This window comes from Leucoraja erinacea, chromosome 2 (assembly GCF_028641065.1).
Source record: "Leucoraja erinacea ecotype New England chromosome 2, Leri_hhj_1, whole genome shotgun sequence".
In the NCBI taxonomy this organism is placed as follows: domain Eukaryota; kingdom Metazoa; phylum Chordata; class Chondrichthyes; order Rajiformes; family Rajidae; genus Leucoraja; species Leucoraja erinaceus.
The window spans coordinates 91,830,242-91,853,485 of NC_073378.1; the positions used below are offsets into that span (position 1 = coordinate 91,830,242).

The window sequence follows — 23,244 nt, forward strand, 5'->3', positions numbered from 1 at the left end:
GAATAATCCAACCACATTTTTGTTTTGAAGTGGAAAGAAATAATAGAAATTGCATTCATTGCAACGTGTAAAAAGAGTTGAGATACTGTATTATAATTATGCTGCATGTCATTGTGGTATATATCATGTCTTGATTGGTGAATATGTTTAGTTTGTGACTTTATTTGGAGCAGAAATAATATGTGAATGCTTCAATGAGCATAATTCCGACTGGTAACTACACACTTCGTCCGAGCACATTATCGCACGTGTCATGCAAGCCTTCTTAAATGACCACCTAAACTGTCATTTGGCAACCTAAAAAGCTGCCAAGGTTGCCCGGCTGACAGAGAAAAAAAGCCCTGCAGATTAAGTCCACTCCGCTTGTAGAACTGGTTTATCAGGAGTGGAATGTTTGCTATGGGAGTTCTGTTTACAATACAGTCAAACACATGCATCCTTGTTCTTGAGGAACAAAGGGCCTGTCCCACTTAGCCGTCATTTGCGCGTCGTTTACGTGACATCATTTACGCGGCACGACGCGTGCATTGTGAATAGCATGTGATGCACGCATGGTGCGTGGCCTGGGATGTCAGGACTTTCATATGAAGCAAAACTGTACCATAGACTGGATAGACTTGGCTTGTACTCGCTAGAATTTAGAAGATTGAGGGGGGATCTTATAGAAACTTACAAAATTCTTAAGGGTTTGGACAGGCTCGATGCAGGAAGATTGTTTCCGATGTTGGGGATGTCCAGAACAAGGGGTCACAGTTTAAGGATAAGGGAGAAATCTTTTTAGGACTGAGATGAGGAAAACATTTTTCACACAGAGTGATGAATCTCTGGAATTCGTTTCCACAGAAGGTAGTTGAGGCCAGTTCATTGGCTATATTTAAGAGGGAGTTAGATGTGGCCCTTGTGGCTACAGGGATTAGGGGGTATGGAGAGAAGGCAGGTACAGGATACTGAGTTGTATGATCGCCATGATCATATTGAATGGCGGTGCAGGCTCGAAGGGCCGAATGGCCTACTCCTGCACCTTTTTCTATGTTTCTATTACGCGAGCAAAGTGCTTGATGACATAGGCAGTGACGAGGGCTGCACGCGGCGTCACAGGATTTTGTGATGTACAAAATCTTCGCGCTCCATCTGCGTGACGCGCAAATGACGGCCAAGTGGGACAGGCCCTCGAGTCTTCAGGTCCACCTTTGACTTGACAATACTGGCAGCCTCCAGATTTTTGATTGTTTCTTTGAGGACAAGATTGTCAAAATCGAGGTGTCTCACATCCTCTTCCCTGTCCTTTAGTTTTTCATGAACTTTTCTGTACTGGTGAATTGAAACTCTTTTTCTTACTGCCACGAAATTTGAGTAATTGTTGATATGCTTTTTTAAGTCTCAAAAACTCTGCCTTGGTTTCAGCAAGCTCTCTTACAAAAGTATTCCCACGTAATTTGGTTTTGAGTTCCTGAATCTTTCTGTCTTTTAAATCTATTTGGTTTTGTTTTCTCTTTGAGGCTTGATTAACTACACGTTTGGGAGTTTTCAACTGTATCCTAAGTTCACTGATCTTTGTGCGATACTTTAGTGCAAGAGCGACCTTGGATGTGGACAGAAAGTTTAGTCTTCTTCGTTTTCTGTTTCCTTGGTGAAAGACTTAGAAATTCTCTGCTACATCTTGTTGAAACACTAGATGTCGATGGAATTAGTTCAGGAGAGGCAATAGCTGTCGTTGGCGTTGCTAGATTCAGTGGAGGATGCAGACTATGACTGTCATCGCCCATATCCTTAGTGTCTTGAAATATGGGCTCTTGGCTTTCGGCTGATGTCAAGGATTCAGGATCTTGAGCACCAGGCGGTGGAATGTCATCTAAAGAAATGTGTTGACTGCCTTCTGGAAGTTTAAAAGTTTCATCACAAATTTTCATAAATGCTCCAAGTTCCTTGGGATTGCTGAGTTTTTTAAACTTAAGCCAAGTCTCACCCTTGAGTTAACAGCAGCAAATGAATAGCCTTCTGCATCCATCAAAGAGAAATGTGAACCCAGCGATTTCTCAGTTTCAGACAGACATTTTCCAAATGAGGTATACAAGTACAAGATGTGTCCATTTTTAAGATCCCTCTTAGATTCGGGCATGACAGAGAAATTCACTTCAAAGTGAACTCTAGCTATGCCTGGCTGGGCTTTGGATTGACAGTTTTACATTTCTTCTTCAGAGACATCTGTTTGAAATGTAAAGAAAAAACACTGAACAGCATTAACAGAAAAAAGCTATTATTTGCAGTATTAGAAAAAAAGATAGAAATGACAGTTAAACGCTAAAACAAATAGTAAATACCCAACAAAATATTCGTATTCATCAGTTTCATCAAATCAATAAATTCATCTAAATTCAATTATTAGATCTAAACATCTATCCATTTCTTAAGAAAATGCTAAAACATTTAAATAGCCTGTATCCAAATAACAAATAACAAACTGATCCTATTCACACAAGAATTCACAATATAACATGATTTTTAAATCTCACTTTGTCATGAACTTAAATGCCAAATGGAAGAAATTTAACGTTTAATTCCCATAAATTAATCCAGCAACATCCACTCTCAAGATAATAGAAATCATTATTTTTTGCACAGTACATCTGACTAAAACTGTACTGTGGATATTTAGTATGAAAATATTGATCATGCATAGACCATAACACAAAATATAAATGATTTAGAAACATAGAAACATAGAAATTAGGTGCAGGAGTAGGCCATTCGGCCCTTCGAGCCTGCACCGCCATTCAATATGATCATGGCTGATCATCCAACTCAGTATCCCGTACCTGCCTTCTCTCCATACCCCCTGATCTCCTTAGCCACAAGGGCCACATCTAACTCCCTCTTAAATATAGCCAATGAACTGGCCTCAACTACCCTCTGTGGCAGAGAGTTCCAGAGATTCACCACTCTCTATGTGAAAAAAAGTTCTTCTCATCTCGGTTTTAAAGGATTTCCCCCTTATCCTTAAGCTGTGACCCCTTGTCCTGGACTTCCCTAACATCGGGAACAATCTTCCTGCATCTAGCCTGTCCAACCCCTTAAGAATTTTGTAAGTTTCTATAAGATCCCCTCTCAATCTCCTAAATTCTAGAGTATAAACCAAGTCTATCCAGTCTTTCTTCATAAGACAGTCCTGACATCCCAGGAATCAGTCTGGTGAACCGTCTCTGCACTCCCTCTATGGCAATAATGTCCTTCCTCAGATTTGGTATGGCAATAATGTCCTTCCTCAGATTTGGTGTTCTTATGACATGATTGTGCAAAAAAATAATGAATTTGATTATCTTGAGAGTGGATGTTTCTGGAAACTGATCGATTGGAATGTTGCCGTTGCCAAGAATTTTAAGCCCATATCGGCAGGCAAGACGCGGCTGATTTATATGGGGGCCTAAATAACATTTTCACATCATAAGATTAAAATGAAGCCACACCAAAAAGCAAGATAATATGTTCAATAAACAACATACCTTTTGTTTTATCCTGATATTGACCACCTGACAATTACTTGTTTTATCCTGATATTGACCACCTGATATTATCCTGACCACCACGGGCGCCGGGGAGCTGGCCAGCAGTCTGTTCGTTTTTTCAACTTTTTGTTAATTAGCGTATGTTTAAAGTTTGTTTTTATGTTCTTCAGTTTGTTGTGGGAGGGGGGAGGGGATCGGGGGAAACTTTTTTTTAAGTCCTTACCTTCCCGGAGATGTGATCATTTTTCGGATCACATTCTCCGGGCTCTGCGGCCTACCAGCGCTTGAGCTGGGAGCCGCCTCGGACTGTCGTGAGCCCCACCACGGGGCGCGGACTTGCCATCGGAGCGGATCCCTTGCCTGGGATCTCGACCACCGTGGATTTACCAACAAGGGCTCAAAGTCTCGGGAGAGGCAAGTCGGGAGCTCCAACGCCGCAGAAGGTTCGTCCAGCCCCGACGCAAGGTTCGATCGCCCGGCGGGGGGGGGGGGGGAGCTGACAACCCCCCGATGCAGGAGCTGAATGCTTCGATGCGGAGGGCCCGAACGCCACCGGCTACGGGAGTTAAGACCGTCCCATCAATGGAGGGCTCGAGGCCCCCGACCAAGGAAGAAGAAAGGAAGAGACTTGAACTTTATTTCGCCTTCCATCACAGTGAGAAATGTGTGGGAGTCACTGTGTTGGATGTTCATGTTAAATATGTTTTTGAATCTGTTGCTTTTAATTGTATGACTGACCTGGTCAGTGAAATTCCTCATATGTTGCAAAACATACTTGGCGAATAAAATCTGACGACACACACGCACACTCACACTACCCCCACTCCCTTGATATTATTTTCATTCTCAAGCATAATCCCCAACCTGCAGGCGTGTCTGGAGAGGGAGGGGGGGGGGGGGGAGTGGTCGGGGACGGTGATGACGCGCATGGAGCAGACCCATTGTGACATCATTAGCGAAAGACAGTGATTTTAAAATTCAACGTTTTTTCAGATTTTTGAACATTTTCAGTAATAACTCGAGAAATAAAGTCTGAAATCTGAAAGGCTGAATTTCAGGGAGAGATAGCCTAGTTACCTGCAAAACTATGGCCATTTTCTTGTGTAACTCGGACAACTTTTAGATTGCTCCTGAAGTTGCCGATAGCTCTGCTATTCATGCTGTTTTCCAAGAATATGCCTCGATATTACAAATTTTAAAATGTTTTAGTTGTATTTAAGTATTTTGGCCCTTCACCCCACCGAGACCATGCCGACCCTTTCACACCAGCACAATATTATTCCACTTTCCTTGCACACAAGGGGCAATTTACAGAACCCAATTAACCACATCTTGGGAATGTGGGAAGGATCCGGATCACCCGGAAAAAAGTTTAACAAAATTAAACTTTAATTTATATTTCAATGTTTACTTAAATATTTCCCAATTTGAATAAGTTTGGAAATTTTTAATGTTTTTAAACTTGGGAGGTTCCCTAGCTAATAGGTGAAACAAATTATTTACACCTAGAAACAAGGAACTGCAACTGCTGGTTTACAAAAAAGGGACAGGAAGTGTGGGAGTATCTCAGCGGGCAAGGCAGCATCGATGGAGAACAGGGATCTGTTCTTTGTAATTTTGGATCTGGACCTTTCTTCCCACAAATAGGTGACGGGTTGGGTCGGTAGCTGTCACGAAGATGTCACGTATCCAAATTATTTACGTCGGTAGCTATGCTTTCAAAATTCCCGAGGAGATGCTAAATGGTTTGTGGAAAAATATCCTGAGAGAGAGTGGAAATTAATATCTGGAAGTTTTGTTGGAACTCCAAATTCTTTCAGTGGAAATCCCTTCTATTGTCACAAATAGTTCTATTGGGAGGTTGCATGGCAGTCGAGGTCACGACCCGTGACCTGTACTGTTGCCACGCAATGCCTTCTGGAGTATAAATGTCAGGTAAGCACTTACGAATAGTCTATGGCTGCCAGTACAGTGGACCCATCTTTTGTCCCAGCATCCGGACTCCACGCTGACTGGTTCCACACTGGCGGACCCCGGGCCGTGCAGAATTAGATTCCTTTATTGTCATTCGGACCTTTCGTGTGTTCCCACGGCCGGTGTTTAGCAGCTGAAACGCCCGGGGGGAATCACCCCATGTCGGGGTGGGGGGGGGGGTGGGTGAATCACCCAGTGTGTGGGGGTCGGGCTGGGGGGGGGGGGGAAATCACCCCCGTGTGGTGGTGGAGGTCCTGGGGTCGGGGGGTGAATAACCCTGGTGTGGGGGTTGGGGTCTGGTGCTGGTGCACCTGGTGACTCTAGGTGGGCGGAGGGACCAGACTGTCCTCAACTCTGCTGCAGCTGACGGGGACGTTGTCGGGTTTATGGCCCCGTATGTCCGCTGCCCGGAGCCGCGGCCCCCTTCCCCCACCTGGCCCCGTGTGTGTGGGCACTGCCGACCCACAGTACGGCAGCACAGGGAGACGGGGCAGCCGTGGCCAGACATCTAGCAGGTAAGAACGTGCGTGTATCGTGTGTTACTAGTGTATGCCGGAAGCTGCGTTGTACTCCAGAAGGATTGAGCTACTCCGTGCGTCATGCCCTTTGACCTGATGACCTTACGTGCAACGCCCCCTATATTGTGCTTCAAATAATGAACATGAACCACCGACTATTTGTTTACTTTGGAGATCTCATTTCATTTTTATACCGTATTCTCAGGCACAGCTGGTGAAATTCTATTGTTGCATATCCATAGATCTTTGTTGCGATTAGTCTGTTAACCACTTTTATATTTGTTTTAATCCACGGGGAGCTTATTTTTATTGTTGCTCTGTCTACAATATTTAGTGCCAAGCAATTGAATTATCCTGGGATCTTAAACGGACAGCATTCCTAAGCTGGGTGGCACGCAGATCTACAGGACTTGAAGAAGGAAACATTGCAGAGATCAGTAGACATCTTGGACAAAAGCTTGGAGTCAAAGATGGAGAACAGGTCTAAATCATTTTTTATAAGCTTCAAAACTTCTTTAAGAATCATTAAATGAAGGTCTGATTGGCATTTGTTCCGACTGTCAATGTTTTACATGCAACAGTTTATCTTATCTTTTGATTCAGCTCTTTGTTTTTAATGCATTTTCTCACTTAATTCCCCCAACATCTGCATCCTCTGGCATTGTTTCAAGGCATTGACTATTTTTACAATGATCTTGATTCCACATTTTGTGCTCTCTCTACAATATCTTGGATTGCTTTCTTAAGTCCTGAACTTCAAATCCTAGACACCACCAGCTTGAATGCTTGACTGTGTCTTGGTCTAAGTGCTGACTTGGTCTAACTTGACTCCTTCGCATATTACATTTGTGATCAAATTAGCATAACCTTTCAACATAATTAAGTATAGAAATTATTCTAAGCTAATTTTCTTCACTACCAATCTTCTTTGGAACTTTTTTCATGACCTTCCATTTAGATCTGGGATACATTGTAACAGATTAATGTGCACAAACTAATCAGTCTGATCAGCTGCTTGAGACATCACTGACATAATTCACATTTCTCAGCTATTTTGTGGTGCCCATTTGTAATAATTTCTCTTCTGTCACACTTACTTTGCTGTACCCATGCGTGTATGTAATCCCATGGTTGCTATCTTGTTTCCCCTTTATTAAATTATTTTCCCCCCCTCACACTTCCTACTTCCCCAACATTGCACCATTGATTGCGGTCACATGCTTTTACTTTGGTGACAGAGCAATTACTTTACATTTGCTTTCTGTTTTCCAGGTATTTCTCAGGCCTTGTGCACACGTCTCTTCCTGTCAAAAGGCAGTTGTGGAACCTCTGTCTCCTGATGACTGGGACATATTGGTAACGTATTATTTTCTTAACGGTTGCTTACAAAAGATAATCATCTGTTGTAAAGATATAAATATCTTTCTTACATTCTACTGTTTTGTCCATAATCATGAACTAACTCTGTATTCAAACACAACTGGCCACCGATGGGAAATTACATGCGTAGTTACAGTGCTGTGTTCTTCTCATTGTTGAGGTGCTGACAGTGTGAAATTCCACAAGTCCAGCGTTATACCTTTGGAAAATTCCAATACCAACATTGCATCAGTTGCAGGTGTTTAATGTTCTTAGAATCTGTCATTTTAACAACTACTAACATAAAGCTAAACACTAAGTGCTGAACTAGCTCTGTGGGTCAGGCAGCATCCATGGAGGGAATGGATATGTGATGTTTCAGATTGGGACCCTTCGTACAGTCTGAAGAATGGTCCTGACCCAAAACAGAGTCTAACCATTCCCTCCACAGATGCTGCCTGACCTGCTTGAGTTTTGCTCAAGATTCCAGCATCTGCAGTCCATTGTATTTTCAACTAATTTAAGGTTATTTTTCTTTTTTTTTGTGAAAATCTTTGAACTATTATTCATATAAATGTTCTTCAAAATTGAATATATAATTTTTTTATTTTAAGGTTATAGCTAAATATAAAAAATACCCCAAAATATGGAATTTACTTTATTTTTCAGGAGCTCCATAGTGCATCACTTGAAAGGCACATTATGGATCAGATCAGGATAGTCTTTCCAGGAGGAGTATTTCCATTGTGGATAGAGAAACATACTGTCATATATATTGAAGTTGGTAAGTTAGTTGAAGTCAGTCAATAATGTTTTTGCTCATTTATATTCATGCTGAAAATTTGATTGAATTATAAAGGAAAATCAATCTAGCATGACATGTCTTGTGGCAAGTTCCAGATTTCTGAGACCTTAGTAGATATTTCTGCATAACACAATTTTGTGAGTGATTTAAAAATGGAATGGTGCCTAATCTTTGAGCAGAGGTTAGTGACTTACATTTTAATCAATTGCAAAAACCTTTCCATTACCTAACACATAAGAGATTAACAAAATGATGGAATATTCCCCAATAACCAAACGTCTCCGATAACACTCAAAAATGTTGACACCATCCGGATAAGGTAGCTGGCTCAATTAATTTTTTGCACCCCATCCTTTCATAAGTTCACTTGATCACCAACTGTGGCTGTTATGTGCACCATCCACAAAATGCTGTAACCGGCTAACCTCCAGACAGACAATTCATGCCACCAAAAAGAACAAGAGGAGCAAATACATGGGAAACACGCCACCTACAGTTTCTCCTGTAATACTTGCACTACCTTAATTTGGAAATAGATCATGCTGGCTTCTAGCACAGTTAAAGGTCTAAATCATTAAATTCCCTATCTCTGTGGTGTCAGAAAAGCACTTGGCATGGAAATAGGCCCCTTCACCAGTGACTCCATACTGACCATTCACCACATATTTTAATTAATTCCACGTCAACCACATTTTATTTCCCACATAGTCCCATCGGCTCCCCTGGATTCTATTGTCACATTTGCACCAATATTTACTGAGCACACTTTTGGGATATGCAAGGACACCAGAGCTCCTGAAGGTAATCCTTGTGATCATAAGGTTCAAGCTCCACACAGATGACACCTGCGAAAAGCATTGAACTTGGGCCTCTGGGATTGTGAGGCAGAAGTTGACTGTAAAGTTAAAGACGGTGACTCAGCACCATTTTTCCAGAGGCAATAAAGGGTGGCCTCACAAGAAACAAGAAGACCAGAAAAAAAATTAGTAATGTGGCAGAGATGGCATAGAAGAGCACTGGATGCTTTTGAGATTCAGAAATATGCCAAGGAATACTCAAACCTGGGTCTGCACCTTGGGTTCCCAGGTTTGATTTTGAGTTCTTGATTTCAATTACGTCATTGCTATTTGTCAACACATGAGTAAACACTACATTGGAAAGAAAGGAATAATTGTACCAAGCATATATTAATATAGCTTTTCAGTTGTTAAAAGGAAGCTCGGATAGTCTTGCTATTGAAAGAAAAGCATTACATTTTTTTTGACTGGACAACAATGAAAATGCTTGGTGATATTGAACAAGAAGCCTGCCAAAGATCCTAGTCAAATGGAAGGCTGGCTCCAACTGTTCTGTCCTTGAATGATGTACACATATGGATATTAGAACTTACCCCATTTTTCGCTTGATTTAAGAAATTAGTCAACATTATTTATGGAACTGCAGTGCAGTGCTTTTACAGTAGTACGTCATTGATTGTAAAGTACTTTGGGGTATCCTCACATCATTAAAAAACAATATATGTGCAATTCTTCCACATTCTCTTTTTATGGTCTAGGCTCTCTAATGCCCTCTGCTGCATTTGGAAGGTTGGAACGCTACACTGAACTCATTGTCTCACCCAAACTGCGACACGTTGGTAAAAATTCTGTTGAAAAAGACATTTTTAATGAAGAGTTCAACTTGAACAGTAACAAAATGCAGCGTGAAAAATTAGAGAAGCCAAGTGAGTATTCTTCCAAGAGATTGTATGATCAACAAGGAATGAATGAACAACTTGCAATTAAACCTCAAGACATTTCCCAGAAAAGCATCATATCGGATATATGGCATTTGATAAAAAATATATTCGCAACAAATTTGGAACTCCTAGAACAGCAGCCATCCAAAGCAATGGACATTGATAATTTTTTAAGTACCTTCTCCAAGTCCATTGAAATGGACTCAATATTCAGACTATGTAAAAGATTTCCTTACAATTTAGACTCAATGCCATGGAACCAAATGCAATCTGATACAGTTCATATATTTCCTTGTCATCAAGGTTTGCTTACTCTAAACAGCAGTGACACACAAATTATTTATGGAAAACTAATAAAAGTTTTGTCACATAGACAATGCATAGAACAATCTAAGCAAGATCTACAAAGAAAGAAAAATGCAACTTCTGATGGAAATGACACAACAAACGGAATTGCCAAAGCAGAAGAAAACAAATCCTGCATTGTTAAAATAATTACTCATGGATATGAACATTTAATATTTAAATCTGCAGATTTTCACAGTGGAAAAGTTTGGGTTAGTATTACAAATTGCAAGTTTTGTTAAGATAGACTCAAAAAGCTGGAGTAACTCAGCAGGACAGGCAGCATCTCTGGAGAGAAGAAACTAACAAGTTTTGTTATAACGTGTGCATCCATTTGTCCCTGAATTTTCCATGTGTAAGTAGACTATTTACAAAGTGCTAGGTCATAGCAAAGTACTGAACAGTAAAAGTTGTATAATCAGGTACAAACCATACTTAAGTCCTTAATTCTGTCATCCCAACTGCTCCCCCTGAAGTGTTATTTATTAGAATGTTCCAGTTAGAGAGGTGCCAGATAACTAAACTTTTACTGTGGGTGTCAAATAATTCTACTACACATTAAGATTTCCCTGTTTTAATATTTTAAAAACATGACTAATATGACATTCATTTCAACTGTTTCTTTTCCACTATTTGGTGAGTAAACTATTGGTTGTTTAAGTTTTAGTAACTTGTTCTTGTTGGATTTTTTTTTTGTCCAGACTTATTTACAAAAGGACAGGACAGGGTAGTCTAATCCAGAGATTTCATCAATGCTGCAGTCTTATGTGTAAGGTTTGAGACATCTAGACTGCGGAAGGTAGAGCCTGGAGCAAATTTATATTAGTTTTACTCGTGTGGCTACACTTTCTTCTTGACATCACATCCCTGTGGTTGATTTCATTATTTAGACTGGTACTCCAGTAAAATAATTGGAGCACCTTGTTAAACAAAGTCCTGTATTAACACTCACTTGTTCAATTGATGAAAAAGCTGCTAAGAGGAAGGGGAGTTTTAAGTGGGCATTAGTCAACCCCCATTAGTGCGGTTTGTCTCTGGTTTGTACTAAATTGTGCTGCAATGTAACTGCATTTCAAAGATAATTAGTTGAGACATTTGAGAATTTTTGACACACTGAAGTATCAAATACTTTCATGTTGTTTCTTTTTCCTCACCGTCATCCCAAGACAGTGTTTATCTTGATCTGACTTGGCAAAAACCCAAAATTAGTCCGTTTAAGTATCAATCACAGCTGCAATTTAAATCAATTGTCTAATGCTAAATGTAACAATTTAAAATGATCAATTCAGTTTAGTTTATTGTCACATGTACCAAGGAACAGTGAAAAGCTTTTGTTGCATGCTAACCAGTCAGCTGAAAGATTGCAATTGAGGCATTCGAAATATAAATGTACTGTAGAGATTAAATTCTATTGTGAAATATTCTAAGAATTGTTTTGGTTCAGAATATTTGGAATTCTAGGTATATTCCAAAAATCATTTTGAAAGTATAAGAATTCACCCTCTAAAAAAACCCGCAAGAAATTCTAAGCTAGGAAATGGAAGGGGATGGGCGGAACTATCATTAATGTTATTGGCCTTTGAAATGCATATATTAGACATAATGTAAAGAAAGTAAAAACAGCCATAATGAAATGGTACAATATTTTTAAAAGATACAAAGTGCTGGAGTAACTCAGGAGGTTAGGGAGCTTCTCTGGAGAATATGGATAGGTAACCTTTCAGGTCAAGACCCTTCCGACTGATTATGGGTGGAGTGGGGGAGCAGAGCAAGAGAGCTGGGAAAGAAGTGGGAGCAGGACAAAACGGGCTAGTGATACAGGTGAGCGGGGTTTTTGACTGGGAAATGGATTGACAAAGGCCAGAGATGAAGACGGAGTAAGAGACTAGAAGTGGTGTGAATTATGAAGCCAGAGGAAGGAATATAGGTGGAAGGTGGCGGTGGATGGGGGGAGCGAAAAGGGAAGTGAGAAATGTATGACTATCCAGGTTGAGCATAGAGGAGGGTGAGGATGTTGTGGGTTGTTTGCCAAAAAATAGAGAATTCAATATTCAAACCATTAATATATAAGCTATCCAAGTGAAATATAAGGAACTGTTCCTCCAATTTGTGTGTGACCTCATTCTGCCAATGGAGGAGGCCCAGATCTGTAAGGGAATTGGAAGGGGTGTTGTAATGGTCAGCAACTAGATCCAGAAGTCTTTGGTGGTGAGAGCACCTGGAAGAACAGCTGGGGTTCCTGAATGGATGTGAAGGAGGAGGTACAGGTGGTACATGTCCTAGGGTTGCGGGCGAAGGTATCTGGGGGGGGGGGGGGGGGGGGCAAACTCCTACGTTTGCTCATCCCTTCCCATCCAAATCATCCCCCCCCGATGAATTGGATGGGAAGGGATGAGCAAACGTAGGAGTTGCGGAGGGAGTGGTCTTTGCGGAACGTGGAAACAGGTGAGAATGTGAAGATGTGACTGGTGGTGGGAATGATGTGTTAGATGCCGAGGCTGCAGGGTGAAACGTAAGGACCAGTGGACCACTATCCTTGCCCTATCTGGGGGGAGGAGACGAGAGCAGAATTACAGGACTCGGAGCTGAGGAGTAATCCATCTATGACAGCAGGGGGGAAATCACAATTACCAAAGAAAGAGGACATCTCGGATGCCAGTGTACGCCTGAGACAAGGATTGATCGATGTAATCAACAAGGCAGTCATACCTGGGGCCACATGCGTGTGCCCATGGACACATGTTCAACTTGGGGAAAATGTGAGGAGTCAAAAAAGATGTTTGTGGCTAGGACATGTTCTGCCAGGCAGAGGAGAGTATTAGTAGAGGGAAACTGATTGGGAACACAACAAACAGCAGATACTGCTTTCCAAAGAAAAACACACATTGCTGGACAGCTCAGTGGGTCAGGTAGCATCTCTGGAGAACATAGATAGGTTGCGTTTTGGATTGGATCTCCTTCAAACTGATTGTCCAGAGATGCTAGCTGAAAATGATTGGGTCTCTGTTCAAGGAAGCATCAGCTGGCCTTGAGACTTTCCTGGTATGGGTTAAAGGGTACAAACTTAAAGCACAAGGCATTGGGGGTTCAGTATTGATGTGGATAGAGAACTGGCTGGCAAACAGGAAGCAAAGAGTAGGAGTAAACGGGTCCTTTTCACAATGGCAGGCAGTGACTAGTGGGGTACCCCAAGGCTCAGTACTGGGACCCCAGCTATTTACAATATATATTAATGATCTGGATGAGAGAATTGAAGGCAATATCTCCAAGTTTGCGGATGACACTAAGCTGGGGGGCAGTGTTAGCTGTGAGGAGGATGCTAGGAGACTGCAAGGTGACTTGGATAGGCTGGGTGAGTGGGCAAATGTTTGGCAGATGCAGTATAATGTGGATAAATGTGAGGTTATCCATTTTGGTGGCAAAAACGGGAAAGCAGACTATTATCTAAATGGTGGCCGATTGGGAAAGGGGGAGATGCAGCGAGACCTGGGTGTCATGGTACACCAGTCATTGAAGGTAGGCATGCAGGTGCAGCAGGCAGTAAAGAAAGCGAATGGTATGTTAGCTTTCATAGCAAAAGGATTTGAGTATAGGAGCAGGGAGGTTCTCCTGCAGTTGTACAGGGTCTTGGTGAGACCACACCTGGAGTATTGCGTACAGTTTTGGTCTCCAAATCTGAGGAAGGACATTATTGCCATAGAGGGAGTGCAGAGACGGTTCACCAGACTGATTCCTGGGATGTCAGGACTGTCTTATGAGGAAAGACTGGATAGACTTGGTTTATACTCTCTAGAATTTAGAAGATTGAGAGGGGATCTTATAGAAACTTACAAAATTCTTAAGGGGTTGGACAGGCTAGATGCAGGAAGATTGTTCCCGATGTTAGGGAAGTCCAGGACAAGGGTTCACAGCTTAAGGATAAGGGGGAAATCCTTTAAAACCGAGATGAGAAGAACTTTTTTCACGCAGAGAGTGGTGAATCTCTGGAACTCTCTGCCACAGAGGGTAGTTGAGGCCAGTTCATTGGCTATATTTAAGAGGGAGTTAGATGTGGCCCTTGTGGCTAAGGGGATCAGGGGGTATGGAGAGAAGGCAGGTACGGAATACTGAGTTGGATGATCAGCCATGATCATATTGAATGGCGGTGCAGGCTCGAAGGGCCGAATGGCCTACTCCTGCACCTAATTTCTATGTTTCTATGTTTCTAAAGGTGTAAAAGGACTGGATGTCCATGGTAATGATGAGGTAAAGGGGGCCTTGGAATTGAAAGATATTGAAGGGCGCGTGTGCATTTTGGATGTAGGTTGGAATGTACTTGACAAGCTTCTTGTGTATGGCGTGCACAGCCTAAAGTTGTAGGACAACGTTCTATTTGATCTTATTTGATTGTGCATGCGGGTTGATTGACGTCAAGGTTGCAATCTCCCACCCCTACTTGACGAGCTAGAATTTAGGTATTTGGAGACGAGTTCTATGGGGAGTAGCCTCATGCACAAACAATGCGTCTGCTGGGGGGCTGTGTTGAATTGAATTGAATTTTCTTTATTGTCATGCAGACCTTTCAGTCGGAACAAAATTTCGTGCCTGCAGTCATACATACAATAATAGACAACAGAACAGAACAGACAGTAAACACAAATTAACATCCACCACAGTGAGTCCACCAAGCACCTCCTCACTGTGATGGAGGCAAAAATCTTAGGGCTGCAGTCTCTTCCCTCCTCTTCTCCCTCTGCGCTGAGGCGATACCCCACCGGGTGATGGTAAACCAGTCCCGCGGCTCACCGAGCTCCGCGAAGGGGCCGGTTCAAACACCGCGGCCCGGGGTGGTCGAAGCTGCCGTCCAGCGGACGCAGCTGTTGACGACGTCGTCCACTGGCCCGCGGCCGCCAGAATACCGTCTCAGCCTCCAGAGCACCGTACCAGCCCCGAGCCGGGTCGCCCTCAAGTGAGCGTCTCAGCCCCGCGCCAGGCCGCCCCCACGGGAGCGCCATTACCCTCGAGCTGGGCAGCACCGATGGGAGCGCCGTTCCACCCTCGAGCTGGGCCACCTCGACGGGAGCGCTGTTACCCTTGGGCTGGGCCACCCTCACGGGAGCGCCATTTCCCTCGGGCTGGGCCGCCCTCACGGGAGCGCCGTTCCACCCTCGAGCTGGGCCGCCCCGATGGGAGCGTCGTTGGGAAGGAGATAGAAACAGGCAATGCGGGCCAGGGGAATGGTAAGTAGGAAGTGATAGAGGGGAGATTGCCAGAGGTGACAAGATCAGAAACAGTCTGGGGATTATGGCCTGGTGTTCGTCTTTGGGGTCATGGTTAAGGGGTAGGTATGAGGAGGAGTCAGAGAGCTGGCACCTGGTTTCAGCTCAGTCTCCTCCTAGATTTTTATCTGCCAAGGTGTCCTCACTTCCCAGTGATGACACATTCTCCTGACTCCAATACATCCCATTGTGGACCTCTCCCCTGCAGACCAGTTGGTCCTCAACAGAGTCCTTGCCTTTGTACCCCTACATCCTCACCTCAATGAGTTCCCGGCCCATCAAGATGTTGAGCTCTGCCACTGGATTCCCTTCCCTTACCCTCTACAATTGCAACCCCCCTCTGAATGCACAAGCCTTGTCACTCATTCAGTAACTATCCCAATATTGTTATCAAACAGGCAAAGGAGGTGCCAGTGTGGTCTGGCAGACTGAAACTTCCCATTCCCATACTGACTTTTCTGTCTTGGGCCTCCTCCATTGCCAGAGTGAGGCCACACGCAAACTGGAGCTTGCAACTTAGCAGTATGAACATCAAACTGTAAAATTAAAGATAACTAGCCGACAAACTACCCCCTCCTTCCCCTCTCTTCTATATGCCCTACCTGGATGTGCACCCAATTCTCTTGTTTCCCCATCCACCTATATTACTTCTGGCTTCACAATTTGTGCTTCTCCTATCCTTATCTTCTAATCTCGTACTTTTTTTTATCTTTTCATCTCTGTACTTTGTTCAACCAGACATGCCTCCACCTTTCTTCCAGCTTTCTCCCCACTATACTCAGTCTGAAGAAGAGTATGAACCTGAAACATCCATGTTCTCTAGAGCTGTTGCCTGACCTGCTGTTACTCCAGCATTTTGTCTTTTTTTGGTAAACCAGCATCTGCAATTCCTTGTGTCCACATTTTGCTGCAATATTTTACCTAATATCAGCTTTCTGTTAGGTTCCAGATGGATTGAGAAAGAAGTTGAAATTGGAAGCATCTGCTGCAGTCAGGTTAACTTCATTACAATTAGATCCATCTCTTCCAACCAGTATTCGGTTGCAGCCATTGCAAAGACTGGTGAGTGAAGGCATCAGGCGTTTTTTTCTAAATTTCTTATCTGAGTCATAAAATGGAATCATCCTCATTTCCTTATTTCTTGAAATAAGAGGGCAGAAAATTATTTACTGCCAGAATCCTGCTCATTCTGTTTTTGAACCAACACTAAGAACATTAGACTGTCACTACTGTGATAAACTTGCATGTCAATTGCCTTCATGTGTTTTGTTTTGAAAGGAAATTAAGTATACTGGAAACTATCATTATTGTAACCAAAAATTGTAACTTTCTTTATTTGTGGTTGATCTCTTTACATTTAAAACAAAACAGATGAAGCCATTTTTATATAGGTTTGTGTAACATAATGTCATTGGGAATGTTCTTTTTGTCTATTTGGCTAAATATTCATTTACTTTGTAACCTGTTAATGTATTTGTAAACAGTCCAAAATGTTTAGTGGAAATTATGAACACTTTCAGATGAGTTGGATTTGGCAATGGGAGCTGAAGCCATATTGCAATGAGCAGTCTGCAGAATAGGTTTAATTGAGAAGAAAAGGCTTTCTCTTGTTAAGTTTTAAAAATTGTTTCAAAATATACAACGTGAGTAATGGGATATAAATGGTAAGAATATTCAAAGTTAACCCGTACTTTCACTTATGCAGCATGATTTTCAGTAAAGTGAAAATTATTTAAAAATAATATTATACAAGTTAAATCAAATTATTTAGTTTAGTATTTCAATATACCAAATCTTTGAGATTACAAAATTATATTTTCTCCCTTTTCAGCCACAGGAGATTAACAATGATGATATTAAGTCCTCCTTCCTTTCATGGCTAAGTAGTGTGAGCTCTGACAATTTCCCATTTTTTGCTGCATTATCAAATCTTGTTGGAATACAGGTTGCTGAACGTAAGTAATAAATGTTAAGATTGCTTTAATTTTGGATACTGGAAGATTTGCAAATTCTGTTAGAAATAATAATATTAAAATTTCATTTTTTGATTGCCCATTTTAAAGCTGGTTAAGCAGTGGTATTAGTGTCCGAGTGATGCGTCTTACAATTGAAATCCAGTCCCAGCAGTGCAATGATCAATCCAATGTTGAGAGGTGCATGCCCATTATTTTGTAAGCACTTTCAATAATGTTGATTGGAACATTCTTGTGTTGATAGATTTGTGTTTTTATTTTAATGTGTGTGTACAACAGAATTCTTATTTTTAACTTTGTTTATGATTAACTTTTGGTTTTTGCTTGTGTGTTTCTGTGGTCAAGTTTGGATTTGATGTTGGCACTTTATTGTTCAAGTAGTGAAATGCGAAATAAGATGCATCAATAAAATATGAATAGCAAAAACATGAATTAATTTATCAATGACTTAAAAAAATCTTGTTCACTGTGCGCCAAGAAGTTACAAAACAATGTTGTTTTATTTTTCTAAGCAGTAAGATGTCTTGAGCCATGCTGATGTCAAATTTAAATGTAAAAACAATTTACTTGATATTAATTATTACTTTGTGTTGCAGGAGAGATTGAATTTATGCTATTTGTGGATCAAATTGTACAAAAGTCAGAAAATGAAGAGAATGAATGTTTTTTATTGTATCCCAGTTTAATTGACAAGATTGATATAAAGGTAAATATTCTGTATCTTCAAATTATGCATAGGCAAGAACTGCAGATGCTGATCTGAAGAAGGGTCTTGACCCAAAACGCCACCCATTCCTTCTCTCTGGAGATGCTGCCTGACTAGCTGAGTTACTCCAGCATTTTGTGTCTACCTTCAAATTATGCAGCCCTGTTAAGAACATTTATAATGCTAAATTTAGGTTTCTTTGTAACAGTTAATGCAATTCCAAATAACATAAATTAATCGCTTGCCTAAAATGGATATAGATCATAATCATGTGATAGAAGCAAAATTAGGCCATTCGGCCCAACATGTCTACTCTGCCATTCAATCATGGCTGATCTATCTCTCCATTCTAACCCCATTCTCTTGCCTTTCCCCATAACCTCTGACACCTGTACTAGCCAATAATCTATCTATATCTGCCTTAAATAACTTTACTGACCTGGCCTCCAGCCTTCTGTGGCAAAGAATTCCACCAATTAACCACCCTGATGAAAGAAATTCCTCCACATCTTCCGAAAATAATGCTCTTCAATTCTGTGGCTGACTTCTAGTCCTAGACTCTCCCATTAGTGGAAACATCTTCTCCACATCCACTCTATCCAAGCTTTTCACTATTCTGTATGTTTCAATGAGGTCCCCCCTCATTCTTCTAAACTCCAGCAAATACAGGCCCATTGCTGTCAAATGCTGATTCAGTGTTTCTAAGACGGTTTGCTACCATCTATTTCAATTGACTGATTTTTTCTCTCTAGAAAGTGCAAGGCACAGCAGTCAGTATGTAGTTGGTACTTGGTAGGAGAAAATACATTAATGAATGAATGACTAAATATGATGATGAATGAATAATGAATGAATGAATAAGTTTATTGGCCAAGTATTCACGTACAAGGAATTTGCCTTTGTGCTCCGCCTGAAAGTGACAACATGATATACAGTGACTGTTAGGAATGACACATAAAATATTAAACATTAATAATAAAACATTATCGAACCATTAATTATTCATGTCTGCAGGCATATATATTTGAAAAAAAGCTCTAATCTGCCTGCATATTATTAAGATTAATTTGAAATTGTGCATTCTCCAGCTGATGTCGACCAATGGAGATGCTTTCCACATTTCTCTTTGTAAATTTTTATTTTTTTTTACTGCACTTTTTGTCACCTTTTGATTAATTTTCCTTGGGACCTGGAATCTATTCCTGTTTGATATAATTTTGCTTGGGCACTGAGATCTTTTTGTTGTACTAAATAAATTCTTGCCTGACTGATGGAGGAATTATTCCGACTTATTTTTCATTACATTTGCAATTGTTACATAAATATAATCTTCACAATACAATTGTATTTGTATGTTTGTTTTGAACATAATTTTGTTAGCGTATTAATGGTGCAGTATTAAAATGTAGAAAACATTTTCTCTGTCGATGCATTATTCTTGTCATCTTTCAGTTATGCCTTAGTATTTTTAATGGAATGAGTAACTTCTGTGTTGCTTTCTGCAAAGGTGATTATGCATCCTCCACTAAACAAGTCCATTGAAGTAATGACTGTTGATGATATTGACCAGATGCTACCATTTTACAAATTGAATTGTTTAGGGTAAGAATGTTACTCTGTTTTTATTTGCAATCATTTCCACATATAAATCTGAACTCTTGGGTCATCAGCTCATGGAAATAAAAATCTCCCTTAATTTTGAACTAACGGAGAATCTATTTGCAACCTCAAAATAAGAATTGTCTATTTGTATACTTTGTGCATATATATTTGTAGATATTATTTTGCTTTGTTTCCGAAACCTAGCTCCGTATTACAATATGTAAAATATATTATCTTGCAGCGCAGTTCATAATCTTGCCACGTCGGCCTTTGAGCACATCTTGTTCAGCCTATTGGGTCACCCACTTTCATGGGAAATTGCGTCTGTTGCACAAGGTCTCCGAAGTGGAGCTCTGCTACTTACAGGAATAAAGGTGATGGTCTGCATTTCTTTGTGTATAAAGTAAATAATCAGATGCTCTCACAGAATGTAAATAGGTTAACTTTTCAGTATTACTATTGCAATGGGTGAGAATCGGCTGGAGCAGTAACTATCATGTAATAGATACTTCCTCTTCTTGTAATCTGAAATGCAATTTGTGCAGCATCTATCTATTAAATGTAAGAAACAAATGGGGAGATGACACAAAGCTGATAGAATGAATACGAAATAGAAATTGTGGAAGTGAGACGTGCAGCATCTATTTATTAAATGTAAGAAAAAAACAAATGGGGAGATCACAGAGAAGGTGATAGAATGAATATGACATAGAAAGTGAGGAAGTGAGACTAACACAAGAAGGAGGAATCAAAATGGAAGGGAAAGTAAGGCTATATAAAACTATCGAGAATAGGTTGCAGAGTGTGTAAGAAGGAACTGCAGATGCTGGAAGATCGAAGGTACACATAATTGCTGGAGAGTCCCGGCTCTGGGACTCTTTATCCAGAACTGCCGCCGCGATGTCAACCGCCTCAACTTCTCCACTCCCTTGTCTCACTCTAATCTTTCCCCCTCTGAACGCACTGCCATTGAATCACTCCGCATCTCCAGCAATTTTGTGTACCTTTGAGAATAGTTTACAGCCTTCAGGCATAGGATCCCAGAGGTTTAACCATTTGCATCTCTCCAGATTTGCCTTGATGACTAGGCCATAAATCATATAATTAACAAGCTGCCTATGATGTAAGCCACCTTTAGTAAATATTACAGTGGGCTCTCTGATAAATAATCTTTTAATGCTGCAGTCTTCTAAAATACTGATTTAGTAAATTTCCTGCCCACGGTTGACTGGTTTTCAATAGGCCATTCGGCCCTTCGAGCCTGCACCGTCATTCAATATGATCATTGTTAAACATCTGGAGCTTGCCCATAGTTTACAAATTGGACTGATTCTGAAATTACCTCCAGTGTCAATTACTTGTGGCAGTCAGAAAGTTGCATTGCATATCACATTGAAAGAAAAATAAATGTGGGACAGATGCAAGTCAGTGGAACTAGCTCAGTTAGATAACTTGGTCAACGTGGATAAGTTGGGCCGAAGGGCTTGCTTCCATGCTATACATTTGATGACATTTCAGATTCAATGATTGTTATGTTATAGTTGTGAATCTTTTTCTGAGACTCCAAGGATTATTTTCAATTTATTGTTTTAAACTAATATTTTGTACTTACCATTTTACATTTTTTGAGTTTCTGATTCGGGTCCACTTACAATAACTTGGTATTGACTGTGAACCCAAAGACCATAGATATTTTATTTTTAAATATGTTTTCAGGGCAGATGGACACTTAATCCAGGAATTTTGCTATGGGGACTTTATTGTGTGTGCGAGACTTAAAGATCAGGAGCTTGAAGTCTCCTTACCCCAAAAGCTATCTCACATACATATTAACCTGATCAGGCGTGGGGTTTACTAGTCTACTCTACTCATCTGCTTACTGGCTATTCTTAATGAACTTTTGAAAGATCTTCTGGATGAAGAGTTGGACAAATAAGATGTCCTGAAAAAAAAGTTATGCAGGAAGGAACTGCTTTTACACTTTTTGATTAATATGTAATTAACAGCTTTAAATAAATTATTATTCCATCACTTACTAATAATGTGGAAATTTAACTTTGTTCAGGGCAGTGGGAAAACTACTTTAGCGAAAGCCATATGCAGAGAAGCAGCAGATAAACTGGAAGCACATGTTGAAATTATTAACTGTAAAACTTTGCAAGGTAAGAATAAGTAACTTACAAATATTTATTTATTTGTTCATGTGATCTGCATGGCAGGATTATCATAACTTGTTCAACCCTGCTTTGTCCTTTAACTCAGAGGCTTGTGATAAGTTATTGTAGATAACATGTGAAAGTCGCCCACATTAGTAGGTCGGACGTAAAGTAAACCAGAGTTCAGGTTCACCACATGCAGTCATTTTATAGTCACCATTATAAAGACTAGCAGTTCAATTCCTGATTTGTTTGATTTCTTGAATTTAAATGTGAATTTGTGCCTCCAGATCAATACTCCAGACTTTTGAATACTGGTTAAGTAATTTAAACATGGAGATAAAGATATCATTCTGGAAATTCTATGGTGCCTGGAAAGGTACCTGATTTTGGTGCTTGGTTTTATCACAATGATTTTAATAGATTTTAGCGATTTCTTGCATTCAGAAACTGAAAAAAAATTAAATTGCAGTAAGTAAATGGAAATTTAAAACATCCGGAAAAAACAGTAAAATACCTTTAATATAAATAATGATTTGCTGCAATTGTGCTTCCTAATCCACAGGCTTAGAATCTCCATTGAAATCAAAGTTTCTTACCATGGAAATCAAAACAAAATAGGAAATCTGAAATAAAATCAACAAAGATTGGAATCATTCAGCAGGTCAGACAGCATCTGTGAAAACAAGTTAGTTTTATATTGCAGTAAAGATGGGGAGGGATGGGTAGGACAGAGGGAATATCTCTGATAGGCTAATACTGGGGTTGTCAGTGGGCTAATGGGGATATTTTGAGGGAAAAAATTGAACCAAAACTGTTGGACGAGGGTAGTTGGGAAGGAGAAATACTGTCAAAGGAACATGAAAAGTTGTGAAATACAGGTCTGCAAGACATGTCCAGCAGATCAGATTGTACTCCGATGAAAGTAAAACTGAGTCAATACTGCAGATTGACAGCGGAAATATCCGGATCTGATACAGAGAAAGTGTTACCCGAGCTTGTGCTCAGAATGAGTTCAAGTCTGCAATGAGAGAGAAGATGGGATGTTTCTCCAGTTTACATTGAGCATTATTTTTAACAGTTCAAAATGCCAGATAATAGGCCAACGTGGTAGGTGCTCTGCATTGATCACCCAAATTTGACATACCTGCACGTTGCATTTTTTGTGTTCCTTCATATTCTCTAATGCATTATCTCATTTCATCTTTTTTGCTGTCTCTTCTGTGCAATATTTAATACTATATTCAATTTCTGTTACATGCTTTTTTTTGATAAGTTTTAACATTTCATATGTATTCTTGTAGAAT

The 23,244-nt window shown here is 40.5% G+C and overlaps 1 protein-coding gene across 1 annotated transcript in view; it reads left to right on the forward strand.

Moving 5' to 3' along the window:
• The window catches only part of pex1 (peroxisomal biogenesis factor 1), a 68,064-nt gene that overhangs the window by 2,585 nt on the left and 42,235 nt on the right, over nt 1-23,244 (forward strand). The window contains exons 2-11 of the mRNA XM_055660954.1: nt 6,330-6,476; nt 7,268-7,351; nt 8,024-8,138; nt 9,715-10,454; nt 16,443-16,562; nt 17,332-17,455; nt 18,070-18,179; nt 19,687-19,781; nt 20,023-20,155; nt 21,847-21,943. Coding sequence (XP_055516929.1) covers nt 6,330-6,476; nt 7,268-7,351; nt 8,024-8,138; nt 9,715-10,454; nt 16,443-16,562; nt 17,332-17,455; nt 18,070-18,179; nt 19,687-19,781; nt 20,023-20,155; nt 21,847-21,943 — 1,765 coding nt within the window. The remainder of the gene's footprint in view (nt 1-6,329; nt 6,477-7,267; nt 7,352-8,023; nt 8,139-9,714; nt 10,455-16,442; nt 16,563-17,331; nt 17,456-18,069; nt 18,180-19,686; nt 19,782-20,022; nt 20,156-21,846; nt 21,944-23,244) is intronic.